Source organism: Chlamydotis macqueenii, chromosome Z (genome assembly GCF_036417535.1).
Source record: "Chlamydotis macqueenii isolate bChlMac1 chromosome Z, bChlMac1.mat, whole genome shotgun sequence".
In the NCBI taxonomy this organism is placed as follows: Eukaryota; Metazoa; Chordata; class Aves; order Otidiformes; family Otididae; genus Chlamydotis; species Chlamydotis macqueenii.
Window position 1 is genome coordinate 1,041,748 of NC_141593.1, and position 13,664 is coordinate 1,055,411.

At 45.3% G+C, this 13,664-nt stretch overlaps 1 protein-coding gene across 1 annotated transcript in view; it reads left to right on the forward strand.

The window, feature by feature from the left end:
- MYO5B (myosin VB) overlaps window positions 1–13,664 on the forward strand; it is a 140,843-nt gene that overhangs the window by 62,909 nt on the left and 64,270 nt on the right. The window contains exons 11-14 of the mRNA XM_086771518.1: window positions 2,681–2,762; window positions 4,319–4,459; window positions 11,163–11,285; window positions 12,495–12,578. Coding sequence (XP_086627644.1) covers window positions 2,681–2,762; window positions 4,319–4,459; window positions 11,163–11,285; window positions 12,495–12,578 — 430 coding nt within the window. The remainder of the gene's footprint in view (window positions 1–2,680; window positions 2,763–4,318; window positions 4,460–11,162; window positions 11,286–12,494; window positions 12,579–13,664) is intronic.

Below are 13,664 nucleotides of genomic sequence, written 5' to 3' on the forward strand. Positions count from 1 at the left end.
GAGGAATTAAGCTCAGAAGACAGGGAGCACGCACACAGCCTCCACCGTATGTCCCTGACATCCCAAGAGCACCTCTGTCCTGACACTCCTGGGGAAGGACTGTCCCTATGGGTGGGATTTCTAGGAACAGGGTCCAAACTGAGGGTGCAGAGGCTGTGGAGTTTGTCTCCTAATTCTCTAATGCTCCACCCTGCATCCTTAACTCTCAGTTAGTATTGAGGTGAGAGGGTGCAGCATTAAAAACCTTTATGTATTTAGTGAAAGTGCATCATTTGCTGTAGTAGCAGCACTGCAGTCCATCTGAAAAGTGAATTCATGTGGCATTCCTGGACTCGGCAGGGACAGCTTGTTTTTTCTCTGTTTGCTGTGTGAAGGGAAGTGTGAACACCCAGGTGGCCAGCTGTATGCTGGACTTATTTATGAACTTTAAATATTTTAGTATAAACCTTGGTGCTGCAGCAGATACAGAAGATACCAGTCACACAGCAGAATAGGGAACAGCAAAAAAAAAACCCAGATCCAGTGTTTGCCCCCTGACATCTGCTCACGAGAGCTGTCCCCACGCTGGGATGTGCCTACCCAGGAGCCACGGTGATGGGTTGGAGTGGGGAGTGTGTTTATTTTTTGCACTAGGATATAGGCACTGAAATAAGTAGAAACAAAACAGCCATTGGTTTGCTTTTCCCATCAGAATGTCATCTTAGCGCAGTCGTTTTGTGTGGGCAGGACTTCCCGGCAAGGGCACGCGTGGAGCTGGTGACCAGACTGCTCCGTCAGTTAGCAAATTGCACTGGCCAAGTCCCTTAATAAGTGACTTCATGAAATCTTCCTTGGAGTTGATGTTACACAGCTGCTCTGTCCTGCCTGTCACTTGCTGAGAGGATTCGTAAATCACATCTGGTGTCTCTGAAGCGGAAAAAGAGTTTCCCCTCCGATATCTTTTCCTCTCGTTACCCCTGCTCTTGTTGCGTTTTTCCACCTAGCTTGCCGTGCCTCTCCATCTCCCTTTTGATTAAATCTTTTCTTGCCCCGTTGCTCTGATCGTGAACCTGAAGGAGTACGTATTTCTCAGGAGGAGACCCTTTAGTTGCAGGAGCTGAAGGCACGTGATCTACTCGGCACGATGACCATGCGACCAAGGTCAAGCACAGTGGGAGCCCTTCGAGGGCACGTTCATCACTGAGGCTCTAGCCGCATGTTTAATATAAACATTCATTGGTCCCAGGCACCAGATTTTGCTGCTTTAAAAATTGCAAAGCTCACTGCCTGGGATAGGGAGGGATTGATTATCTGCTCTGCATGGGCTGCATCAGCTCCAGCGGGAATGCCACCCCACGGCAAGCGGAGGGGAGCAGTCCCAGGTTTCCTCGAGGGCTGTGGGGCTGATAAAAGCACAAAAGCAGCTCCTTTCTCCCATTCCCACTTTTTCCTTTTGCATTTTTGCATTGCACTTCCCCAAGGGCTCAGGCGTTTGGTATGGTGAGGGCTTTACCACCTGGCAGTCCCTGGGGAATAACTGTGTCATGTGGATAACAGCCAGGTAGTCCTCAGAAAGCACCAGAGATACTGATTTTTTTTTTTTTTTTTTTTTGGAGGGAAAGGGCTTCATTTGTTTAGTGCTTCAAGACTGTTCTGCCACCTCCTACAGCACCTGTTACGCGAACAATCATTTCACAGTGCATTTCTCATTACAGCAGCTTATTTGTTAAGCAGAGGGAGCCTTGCCACTTCTTCTCTTAGTTTAATCCTTGCCGTCATGTGTCAAAGACTTTTTCCTCCACCTTCCAACTGTGCCTTAAAAATAGAAATATAAATAACATAATTCCCTGTGGTAGCTAAAACTTTTTTTTAAGAGCAAGCCCAGCTCCCTGTGCCTGTCCCTGTGCATCACGTGCTTCAGCCCTGACTGCCTTGGGGACTCCGCTGACTCTCTTCTGCTTGCATGTTGTTTGTGTTATTAAAACGGCGTATTTTTTCTTTTCTAGTTGTGACTAGGAAGCCAGTTTTAGCTCAGTTTGGAGTTGGCTGGTGGCCTGTGGCAGGGTGGGATAACGTTTCTGCGAGGGGAGCTGTGGAAGTCCTGGTGAAGTGTGGGATCACAGAGACCAGCACCAAACTCCCTCAAAGGAATATGTTGGAAATGGAGCTGGTAGCACCATTTCTCCCTCTACCTTCCAGAAGTCTCTTGTTCACGTGTATCTAATTTTTGTGCTATCACGGATTCAATACAGAGACTATAATTATGAATGTGATACATTCTTTTTCTACTGTATTGGATTGCATTAAAAATACTGTGTTGGGTCTTTTAAGACAGCAGCTACTTTTTCTCCATCACCTTTGCAGTGCATATATTTGGACTTAATATTTCATAATATTTTTCCCTCAAAGAGGCTGTTATTCTCATCTCAGACAGCACTGCTGCCTGATGGGCAGGAAGCTGCAGTCATACTGAATATCTCATTCGTGTGTTGCAGAAGAGATTTCTTGAATCCCTTGAGTTGTGGCAAGGAAGGATAGACGTTTTGGGGAATGAGGAATAAAACGTAGATCTGGGATAGGAGGAATGCGAAGAGACGGTTGAATAACTGATGTTCCCCATCACACAGATGACACCATTGCAGGGAAAAGTAGATTTTGAGACGAAACACCGCTTAATACTGATTTATTCATTGCTTTGCAGGTTTGAAACTTTTGAAGTGAATAGCTTTGAACAGTTTTGTATCAACTATGCCAATGAAAAGCTCCAGCAGCAGTTCAACTCGGTAAGGTCAGCGTGGAAATGTTCCATAAAACTTAGCAGAAAATATATCAAGGTGGAATTATTGTAAGTCTGGCTTCTGCTTAGCGGCATTTACGTGCGGGATGGCCAGATTGCATGGCCAGCATGAATGTAGTCCTTGGGATACCATCTCTCCTGGCAGTGACTGGGCTTTATGATCACACTAAATATTCGTATCAAATTGAAAATGTTACTTAGTTGACTGATAAGCATGATACTGGGAGCAGGTTTGCAAATGCTTTAGGCAAAGCTCCGCTGGTGGTTTTGAATGAGTAGAAAGTTTGCCAATACTTTTGTGCAGTTTCAATACTAAGCTGAGCTAAACCTGGATGGTCTTGTTCTGAGTCGTGATTTCCAGTGTGAGACCAAGCATGGGTGGAAACCTGCCCATTAAGTCTGGCTTAAACCTCTGCAGCTAAAACTCAGTGGCGCAATTGGCCACACTCCCTGTTATTCATTTGGACATGCCTCACAAAAACCTGAGATTCTTCTGTTTTATTAGGTGCAAGCGCTTACCTGCACTGGAAATGAAACCAGTAAGGGGTTGTCTTCTGCTTTTGTTGCAAGCAGGGAGAAAAATCACTATTAGTTTCAGGGTACGAGGGGAAAAAAAACTTTTTAAATTTGAGTAGCTAAGTACTGCAGAGTAGTTCAGAACTTTGAAACTGTATCGTATGCATGGACATGAACATTTGCAGTCTATCGAATGCATCAGATCAGTGCTGCTAAAAATGAAAAGTGAATTATGGATTGTATTTGCAGTATTCATATCTTACTTACTATGTCCAACTATCACTTCTGAAGCTTATAAATTCAAACTCTGAGATGACATGTTTGAAGAGATTTTAAAAAGCTATCTTTGAAGAAAAAAGTGCATTTGAAAAATCGTTTTTTAATATGCTTAGAGTATCTCAAAAATAGCAAGAGACAATTTATCTATTTGGGCAGAGGTCTGAGATACATAAGCCATGCAAAGATTTTTTTTTTTTTTTTTAATAAGAATCTACAATAGCAATGTTCCTGAGTCAGTTAGATACTGCTGCTGATATCTCTTCTAGGACGATGGGTGCTTTTTGAAGCTTTCTTCACAGATAAGGACACACGTGCTCAGCCCTGGCTGGGCTCCCAGCTTGTGGACCTTCCTGCAGGTCGCTAGTTTAATCAGCAGAGCACTAAAGGGGAGAGAGATTTTTCTCAGCCAAAGAGATATGTATGTCCTTGCCGTTTCAATATACGGCTCCCACCTAAATGTAGTGACAGCTTCGGTCATTTTCTACTGAAAGTAATTTAAAGCTTCCCCCCCGCCTCCTGCCGTGTGGTTTCCTAATGTAGTCTTTTATTTTCCTTGCCAGAAGCTAGATTGTGTAAATGGCAGAGCCTGTGCAAAGCTGAACATGAGGGCACCTAAAGCTTCTGTGGCTTCTGGATGTGCAGGGGGAATATTCTACTCCAGTAGGAATGGCTGGGTGAATGGGGAAGGGGCTGACGCTGTGCTGGCTGGGGTGGCGGTCAGTAACTCTGCTATTTTTCCCCTCTCAGCACGTGTTTAAGCTGGAACAAGAAGAGTACGTGAAGGAGGGAATTCCTTGGACTCTCATAGACTTCTACGATAACCAGCCCTGCATAGATCTTATAGAGGCGAAACTTGGTATCTTGGACCTACTGGATGAGGAATGCAAGGTAAAGAGGACCACTCGCTTTTTTGCTGGCATTTTTGTTTTTATAAAAGATAAAAGAATGAGCTTTAACCAGTGGTAGCTTGCGAGAGGGTAAACATCTCCTTTCACGTGCCTTGCTGGGATGCTCATGGCTAGGGTCAGCTGTTGACATTTGCTTTATGATCACTCAGAGACTCCTTGGTAGATGTTTGCTACCAACCTGGGTACCTGATCTCACCGTGTGTTGCCAGAACTATGTTTCTGGCACATAGGAATAGCCATTGCTTGCAACATTTTCTTCAGTGTTATCCAGGAGCTGGAGTTCCTCCCTGTCTCAAGTTTTATTTTGTCCCGAGGGAAACCTGACTCCTCTCGTAATCACTGTTTGGGGTAAAGTCGATTGTATTTAGTGTACAGACTTCAGATACTGTGCTTCCGTGGTGCTTGGCGTATAGAAAAAAGCATGTCTGGGAGGTCTCCTGTTTGGTTAACCTTGGCGGCAGGGATATCAGCCACATAACAAGGATTTGCTCAAGTTGGTGCCAAGCTCTGGCTGACTTGAGGTGGGCCTGGATTTCACACAAGTTTGGCAGTAGACCAAAATTGCATGTCTCTCCTGCTCCTTTGAAACAGAGAAGCCAGGGATGACCTGTAAAAGTATCTTCAGTTGTGTAGGCTTCTTGTTTAGCCCTTCCTTCAGCATTCTTCTGTTGGGGTTTGGAGTTGTCTTCCCTCAGCTTTTTTTGAGTTTTAAGTTTTGTGGTTGGTTGGTCTGTTTTGTTTTGGTTTTTTGTGGGTTTTTTTTGGTTGGTTGGGTTTTTTTGTTTGGTGTTTGGGGTTTTTTTTGGTTTTTTTTTTTGTTTTAAACCAAGCTTGTAATGTTGGGAGAGTAGTCTGCTATCTTTTTATCAACTATCTCTCTTAACAGCCTATACTAAGTCTTGCTTAAGCATCAATAAAAGTGCCAGAATGGCAACCCTTCATGAGAATCTCTTAAGAAAGGCTGGACTCCTTGTTCAGTCATGAATTATCAAATATAGCTAGGAACAAGAAATGGGAGATTTTCTTGGGAGGTTGGGATGCCTCTTTTGAAGATCTTTGGTGGGAAGAGCAGGTGGAAAGTCCAGAGTCTTTAGCTATGGTCATGTTAACAGGAGAGCTCAGTGTGGTGCTGTCATGAAAAGGACTCCTATGCTTGGCAGAGCAGCTCGTATGCCTTCCGGTTCTAGTGTCTGCACAGCAATAATGATAAGAAAATGCTGGAGAGAGTGTTACAGATCAGGGCTGTAAAACATTGGGATACTGAGGATAAAGAAGCTTGAGTGCTGCACGTGAGTGGTTGCGACAGGCAATGGGAGGGTTTTCAGACCTTTTGACACAAAAAAAACCCTAGCATGCAATAGCTAGAAGGTGGAGATAGATCCAACCATGAAATAAGCTCTTTTAATGCTGAAAACAGCCTGATGAAGGGGGTGATGACTGCCTTCCTATTGGATGTGGCTGCCTTGTGGAGCCTCAGACTGGTTTTACTGTGGTGTGATCAACAAGTTGTCTTTGGGAAGAGTTTTCATTGACACCTGGATATATTCTGTGCCGGGAAATGTCTTACTGATTGTGGAAGGACTTTGAGGGTTTTTGAAGGAGGGCGGGGAAGGGTGAGGCAAAGAGTGGTAGGAGAGCTGAAGCAGGGAAGAGGCCCCTCACCAGGGTAGCCAATGTGATGAGAAGGACACAACAAATTCTCGTTGGCTCTGTGGGATCCGTGAGTGTGAGACAGATCCAGTGGCCTGAGGGCGGGAGCGTCACGTTGCATCAGAGGGAAAAGTTTTGGATCCGTTATTTAGGCTCGTGTCCCTGTTGGGATTTCAGGAGATGTATGACCTGTCTTTATCTGTGGAGAAGGTGACCAATCAAGTGTGCATGCTTTCCTCCAACTGATAGGGCTGCCTTCCCAGGCGTGACAGGGCTGTCCCAACCTGTGTGTACCCTCATCTGGGGTACAGGCACTTTGAGTGTCTCTTTGTGATGAACTGGAGTTGGGGCTTTGCTCTTTTCCGATCCAGTCTCAGGAAGACTCCTTAAAAATGAGAACAAATTAAACTTAATTTGATCCCTTTAAAATAGCATCTCAGCCAGTGCTGGCTCAGAAGAAGGTCAGATTATTTGCTTGATCTCCAGTAGTGTTTCATGTGATCTCTGCGCTATTAAGCTTGTTAAATTCTCCAGGCTCGAACTGACTCCTGGGTGTCGTGAGGACCTTAAGGGATGTTTCGCGTGTGCCATATTGGCTGATAACGCCCTTTGCTCCTCTCTGAAGCACCTGGCACTGGTTGCTGCTGGTGACATCGCGTTAGATGGAGCGACTCTTGCGCACCAGCAGTAATGTGGGCAACTTTGCTGTAGATCTGCCTGGTACTACTTTTTTCATCCATTCTTTTTTTTTTTTTTTTTACCAAAAAAATGAAACACAAGATCTGTTCCTCCCCCATCAAATGCCAATTACGTGGGTATTTACCTGTCAGTGGGGAATGCTGCCATTACTCACAGGCCCTTATTATGGGCCCTATAATCAACTCTTTTATAATAGCTTGCAAGCATTCTCCAGCTTTATGAAAATTTCAGCAAAGCCTATCACCTGAAAGCACTGGTTTATGGATGAAAATCTTCACCCCCGCATCACCGGTAGCAGTGTTGCACCTCTCGGGGAGAGCCAGCCGCGGGATCACAATAGGGTAGTTGCAAGTCATCTCGTTAGCATGTACAACGGTGGATAAATATACTCTGGGGCTGAAATGACATCGAGGGGGGTCCTGGCAACATAATGAAACATCAACACAAATGCGCTTGCTTCACAGTAAGGATTTTTTAAAAATCTTTAACGTGCGGTTAGGAAGGGAGTGCTTGGGTACATGGTAAAACAGTTCAGCTAATGAAGGTCGTAGATCTTTGGTGCGTAATGACAGCCTTGTCACTCTTTAGAGAAGAAGTGTTGAGTTGGGAATTGGCGGTGAAAGAGAGGGCTCTTGAGTTGAGATTGGACTTTAAGGACTAAGCCTGTCTCTGAAAAAAAGAGGGCTTTAGGCTATGTTTGGTCAGATTTTAAAACAGGTTTGAGGTCTTAGGAATCGGAAACTGTTGTAGCATTATTAAGGTTGGAGGGGGCTTCTGGAGGTCATTTTGTCCAACCTCCAGTTACGTCCCTAGTCTGCTCAGGAAGCCTTATAATCTCCATGGGACTGTGACCTTATGTCCTCTGCTAAGTGACCTTGGAGTCATCACAGTGTCTTCTCCCCATTTCCTGCACTACAGTGTCACCTGCCTGGATTTGGAGCATTTAGGACCTCTTGGTTTTGCTTTGGCCTAAAAAGATGCCAGAGGAACAGCAAGAGTTCATGTCCCAGGCCCAGAAATGGCCTTGGCCAGGAACCAAGGCCACCACGACGGGCTCAGCATTGAAGTTCTCTAGCACAAAGTGATGAGCCTGAAGAGGAGAGAAAGAGAAGAAGGGCTGGTGAGCTGTGAAGTGTGGACAAAGTCACCATGAGGCCAGTGGAGGTGTTGGCAAATAATTTGGGATAAGAGCAGAGTCCTTGAGGAGAACAAGGAGTGTAGAACCCATCAGAAGAGACGGGCATTAAGGAGGGAAGCTGTCTTCTGAAGATCCAGTCATGGGAAGCAGGGAGGGCGTGCGGAAGACTGCTTGGATGTCTGGATGGCTTTAGGGTATGGTTGACATTATTGTGGAGGGAATGATTTCGATGGAGTGGACAGCAGACCTCCTAGGAAGACTTTGAAGGCTTTGAGGTTGAAGGGAACACATGAAAAGCAACTTCAGTGCTCTGGAGAGGATGAGCCCATTGGGGTTGATTTTTCAAGAGACTTAAATTGTCTTCAGAGGAAACGGAAAACTCTCAAAGAAATGCAGTCCTGTCTCTGTGTTAAAGCTGGATGAGAGGTCCTGCTTTTCAGACTGAAACTGCCTGCTCTGTGGGAGTACTGCGTGTCTTTTGCTTCCCAAGTGTCTTTTGGGAGTACGGTCTGAAGTTGCTGCGGATACTCAGATTTCTCTGTAAGGTGTCCTGCTGCCTGGCTGCTTTCGTGCTTTTGTCTATGCTGTTGGGATGGGAGTGGGAATGGAAAAAATAATGAAAAAAAAATTCCGTTAGCATGAGATGCCTCTGAAAGGGTTTGATCAAGAATGGGCTGGTTGGAAGGATTGATGTGTCAATCACAACATCTTTGTCCAAGTATTTATTATGGATCTTAGTGAAATTCTTTCTGCTGAGGAGCAATGTGACCCTGAGTCTGCCAAAGCAGGATGCGTCTAACCGAACCCAGGAGCTCCCTCGTGTTCTCAGACTCTCTTGTGGATCTGTTGTGTGGTTTAGGGCACATTGCCGTCGTGTTACGCTGTTAAGATGCCAAATGCACTTTCCAACCCTGTTTAAAAGGTGCTCTTTTTAACCTTTCCTGCGCGATGAGTGAAGGACAGGTAGGACAGATGAGCAGAAGCAGTGACCTTGTGAAATTACTCGTCTGAGGTTTTCTCTGTTTGAAGATTTCCGTACTATGCCTGCAAAGCAGTCGGTTTTCCTCTTCCTCATCCCCTAAAAAAGTTTTGCACTGATGAGATAATCTCTAAGTAACTTTCTCAGTGCCTCTAAAGGCCTTAAACTGCCAAGCCAATAGCAAAAGCTGTTATAATAGTACAGATAATGGCCCTGTTAGTTTTTATCTCCAGGATTTTGTCCCTATCAGGTGCTTCTCAGGCAGCTAAAAATACCCAGGCTGCACAACGGTGAGCAGGGAGCGGTGCGGGTACGGCGAAACCCTCTTTCTGGGAGGCAGGAGCGATGTCTTTGAAGTTCAACTTTGAGATAAGCGGGTTTTTCAGCAAAGTGGCTGGCCTGGAAGAGCGTGGTGCAGGACAAATCCGCTCTCTGCAGCATCTGGGTGAGCTCTCTGGCCTGCGTGGCTGCAGTGCTCCTGCTCTGCAGCCGTGGCTCGGTCCTGAACAGGAGAGACCTAGTGATAGCTCCAGAAAGGGTGTTTTTACATATAAATATGAAATATAACTGATGGAAAGAAACCCGTCTGCATTTATGTAACTCCGTAGTTTAAACGTCCATGTCTGTCTTGCATAAATAAAATATGTATATAATTGCATAAATAAGTGACTTTCAATACTTACATATAGTCTGTGCTATTTGTATGTGTATCTATAATTGGCCACACTTAAAACTGTAAAATAAAAACACGTCTGGGATAGCGCGGCTTGCGTGGGTGGCTGCTGCGTTTAGTTTAGCCGCTTTTTCCATTTAATGGCGGTGGGCAGGAGATGCTTGTCCCTGTGTCTGGAGCCCTTCTGGCTTGTGTTGGCGTGCTCCTGTTAAATCAAATGCTGTTTCAGTGCAGCACAAAGAGATATTCCTCATCTGTCTCAAGTTTTCCTGCTTATTGTTTGCTGCCTCTGTTTCCTCTGTCACTTTTCGTATAAAGTTCTTTGTAAAGACCTGATGGATGATCCCGAGCTTTCCCTGACACTGTGCAATTGTTCTGTGGTTTCTAGACTTTGTCTCATCTAATTTAAAATATTGCCTAGCACTTTTTTTCTGACTCTCCTCTTTTTCTAACCTAAATAATCTGGTTAGCTATTTTTTGTTTAAAATCATGGGTATGTGTCACCATTGCTGTCCTGCCATGGGAAGCAGTGATGGAGGGTCCACCGGCCCGTGCCCTTCCCATCCCTGCTGGGCAGGCAGGAGGGATGGGGATGAACCCTGTCAGCTGTGGTTCTCAGCCCTCAAGTGTAAAAGTTACAATATGTTGTTATATACTGCTTACAAAATAATGAAACAAAACAATTTCTTTTTTTTTCCTGGCAAAATATTGGTAAAAACTTCAGGTGCTGAGTGGGGAGGGTAAGCTCAAACTCTCCTTGTAACTGCTGATTTAGGAAAAGTAGCATATTCCCTTGCTGCACAAGTAGTGCTGTGAGGTTTTTTGGGTTTGTTTTTTTTTTTTTTCAGTCATTACAGTTGTTTAGGATTTCTCCATTCTCTGCCCTGTCCTACCAAAGCAGTGTCTTAGGCAACGCCTGATGTCTTGGTATACCATGGCCAAATCCTTTCAAGGGCAGGTACACATGGGACTTGCACCCTGAATTTGTTGTAAATGGGGTACAGAAGGAGAGTTTGGTGTCCAGGAGATTCCTGGCACAGGAGGCTGGATGTGTGGGAAGGGGACGTGGCAGCATGGCAGTCATTTGGCTGCGGTGGGACGGGTATGTGAGTCTGAAACCCCAGCCCTGTGTGCGGTTGGGGTTGATGCACCCGGTGTTCGGCATCTAAGTGACCCCACCGCAAGCCTGTTGAGAGGCAGAGGTTTCTTAAGAATTACCGTTTTATTATTATTTTAATTTTTAACAATTATTTTATTATCATTATTATTTTAAATTAAGTAGAACCTCTTGCTTGTTGTCTCAGGTGGCAGTTTGTAAAACTATTTGGTCACCAAAAATTGCATTAAATAAGTGATGTTGGTGCCTGAGCAATAAATGTAACTTAAGTGCAAAAATACTTCTTTAATTCATTTTATTTCCTGCAATAGCTGTTTTGGCTGTTGGAGCAGAACCAGCATTTGGGTATTTTTCACTAGAAATTAAATTTTAGCACCTCCTTTGTGTTCCTGACCGCAGCTTTTTGGTCCATTTTGTCCCCATCCAGGTTCCCAAAGGCACTGACCAGAACTGGGCGCAGAAGCTGTATGACCGGCACACCAGCAGCCAGCACTTCCAGAAGCCCCGCATGTCCAACACCTCTTTCATTGTCCTGCACTTCGCTGATAAGGTAACTGGGCGCCCATTGCGCGCGCTGGGACTTGAACGCGGAAATGGGAAATGCATAGAGGGGGGGGAAAATAGCTTCATGAAGGAAAATGAGTTCATAGCACCAGTGGGCTGCTTTTTGGTGATAGGGATGCCTGGTTGGCACTAATCATAGTTGGGTGCTCGGAGCTAGATCAGCTTTGAGGACTTCAGCTTCTGAACTATTGTGCTAAGCTTTAAATGGTTGTGCTTTCTAGAGGAGAAAAAAAAAATCGTCTTTCTCAAAGCTGGGGCGAAATGAATTTCTGTAAGGGCAGCTTGACTGAAAATATATTGGAAAAAGGAATGGTTTTTGAAGAGCAGGAGCTGTGAGCATCGGTGAGGCACGCGTGAGAGGTGATCCTGAGCTGGTCCCACCCTTCTGAGGGGGAAGTTGCCAGCTGTGGGGCTCTAAATCCTAGTGTCTGGTGCTGCAGTCTCCAACTTCATTGAAATCCTGGTGTGACAGGGTCACTCAGCAAATAAGAATCTTAAAAGCTGGCGGTTCCCCAAAACACATGTTCGTTAGAAAGGAAAATGCAAGGCCAACCTGGGGACATGTCCAAGGAGCCAGATGACACGCGGGTGGTGGCGTTTCTGACCAGGTTTGCTCTGGATGCGAGCAGCACTTTTCATGGCAAAAGTTGATACTCACCTTTCCTTAGGCGTGTGACTTTGCACGTGTAAACCTTACAAACGTTGTTCCTTTGCCTGTCGGCTTTCTGATCAGTTATTTAACCAACTTCAAATGTAAAAAATAAAATTTTCTTCTGTCCTCTCAGAACTCTTCCTGTGCTCCCCCGACTCAAAACTAACAGACCTACAAGAGATGTAGTCAGGAAGTCTTTTGAGATTTATTGATTAGTTTACAAGGAGTTCAGGAGTGAAGAGTGAACAAAAGAGCATATGGAGAGATTGATCTTTGCATTTTTCTTCCTGGTTTCTGTGGAAGTGCGGTTGGGTTCCATACAGAGCAGTTTAATGACTAAGGAACACTGTAGTTTTGTGTTAACGATTTTGCTTTTGTTCAGATTCACTTTCTTTGATAAAAAGCAACCTTTAAATTCTGTTATTCCGCCCATTTCTCCCTCTCTAGTTTCTCAGGTGAGCTCCAACAGTAGGGAAGCGGTGGGATGCAGCACCTTGCCCCTCTGTGGTTGGACTTTATGCTTCTTCCTTTGTCTCCTCCTAGGTGGAATACCAGAGCGAGGGATTTCTGGAGAAGAACAGGGACACTGTGTATGAGGAACAGATCAACATCCTGAAAGCCAGCAAGGTAAAAGCAGCAAGTTGGGAAATAATCGTCACTGCTGCTTTCCAAAGTGTGACCTTCATGCTTGTGTTTCTGTGCCACACTGCAGCAGGTTGCGTATGCAAAAGTGGAGGCACCTTTGTGAACAGCAGCAAAAAAAGGCAAATAAATGGGGTGTGGGGGAGGAAGTAAGTGAGGAAAGGAAGGACGAAGCTGCTGGGGGCTACAGTTGCACCCAGGTGCAGATGTGCATGGTCCTCTGCTCTCTTCCACCCTACTGTCAATGTCCCATTGAGGTGCCTCAGAAAAAAATCCTTTCCAAACCTGCTGATGCTCTTCATTTTGGTCACCGAGAGCAAAAATCAGGAACTGCCAGTTAAAGCACAGTGTAAATGCCCCTTAACCCTTGCTTGGAGGGTTGGCACTGAAGGTCTTCTCAAAACCATGTGGAGCCACAGTCGATGGCGGGATTAGAAGCCACGGTCAGCAGTGTAATTTGTGTATTGTGGATAGCGTTGCTGACCCTCCCACTCCTCTGTATGAGAATGGCTGTTCTCCTTAGCTGTGCTCCATCGTACTTGGCCTTGTGTCTTTTAATTACTTTAATAATTGGTATACAAAAAATAGGGTTAAGCTGGAAATCCAACGCAAACACTGTGACATTCCAGCTGCTGCAGAGCTATTTCGCACTGCTGCCAATATGTAACATGAACAAACTAACATGTGTTGATGGTCACGCTTGCTTTTGCTCCTGTTCTACAAGATTTTGTGCAGTGTACCTTTCCTCTCCTGAGTATTGTAAAAACGACTTGTCAGCACCTCCCTGCACCAAACGCCAACAGAGACAGATTGGCTGACCTTGAATACCAAGGTCAAGAGCTTTTTGGCTTCTGGGATTTAAAGTCTCCGTTCGTCCCGAGGGCTGTGAACTCAGTGGGCTGTTGGAAGCAGAAAAGTAGTAGCTGTGGGGCTCTGCAGGTTTTGGCACGGGTGGTGCCTGCAGTAAACGGGTGCTTGGGAAATGGGCTTCAAGATGGAGATGCCCCACTTGCACATGTGAAATGAGCTGGTTTTATACTGACGACTCTTCTGCATGAGCGTGTATCTTGG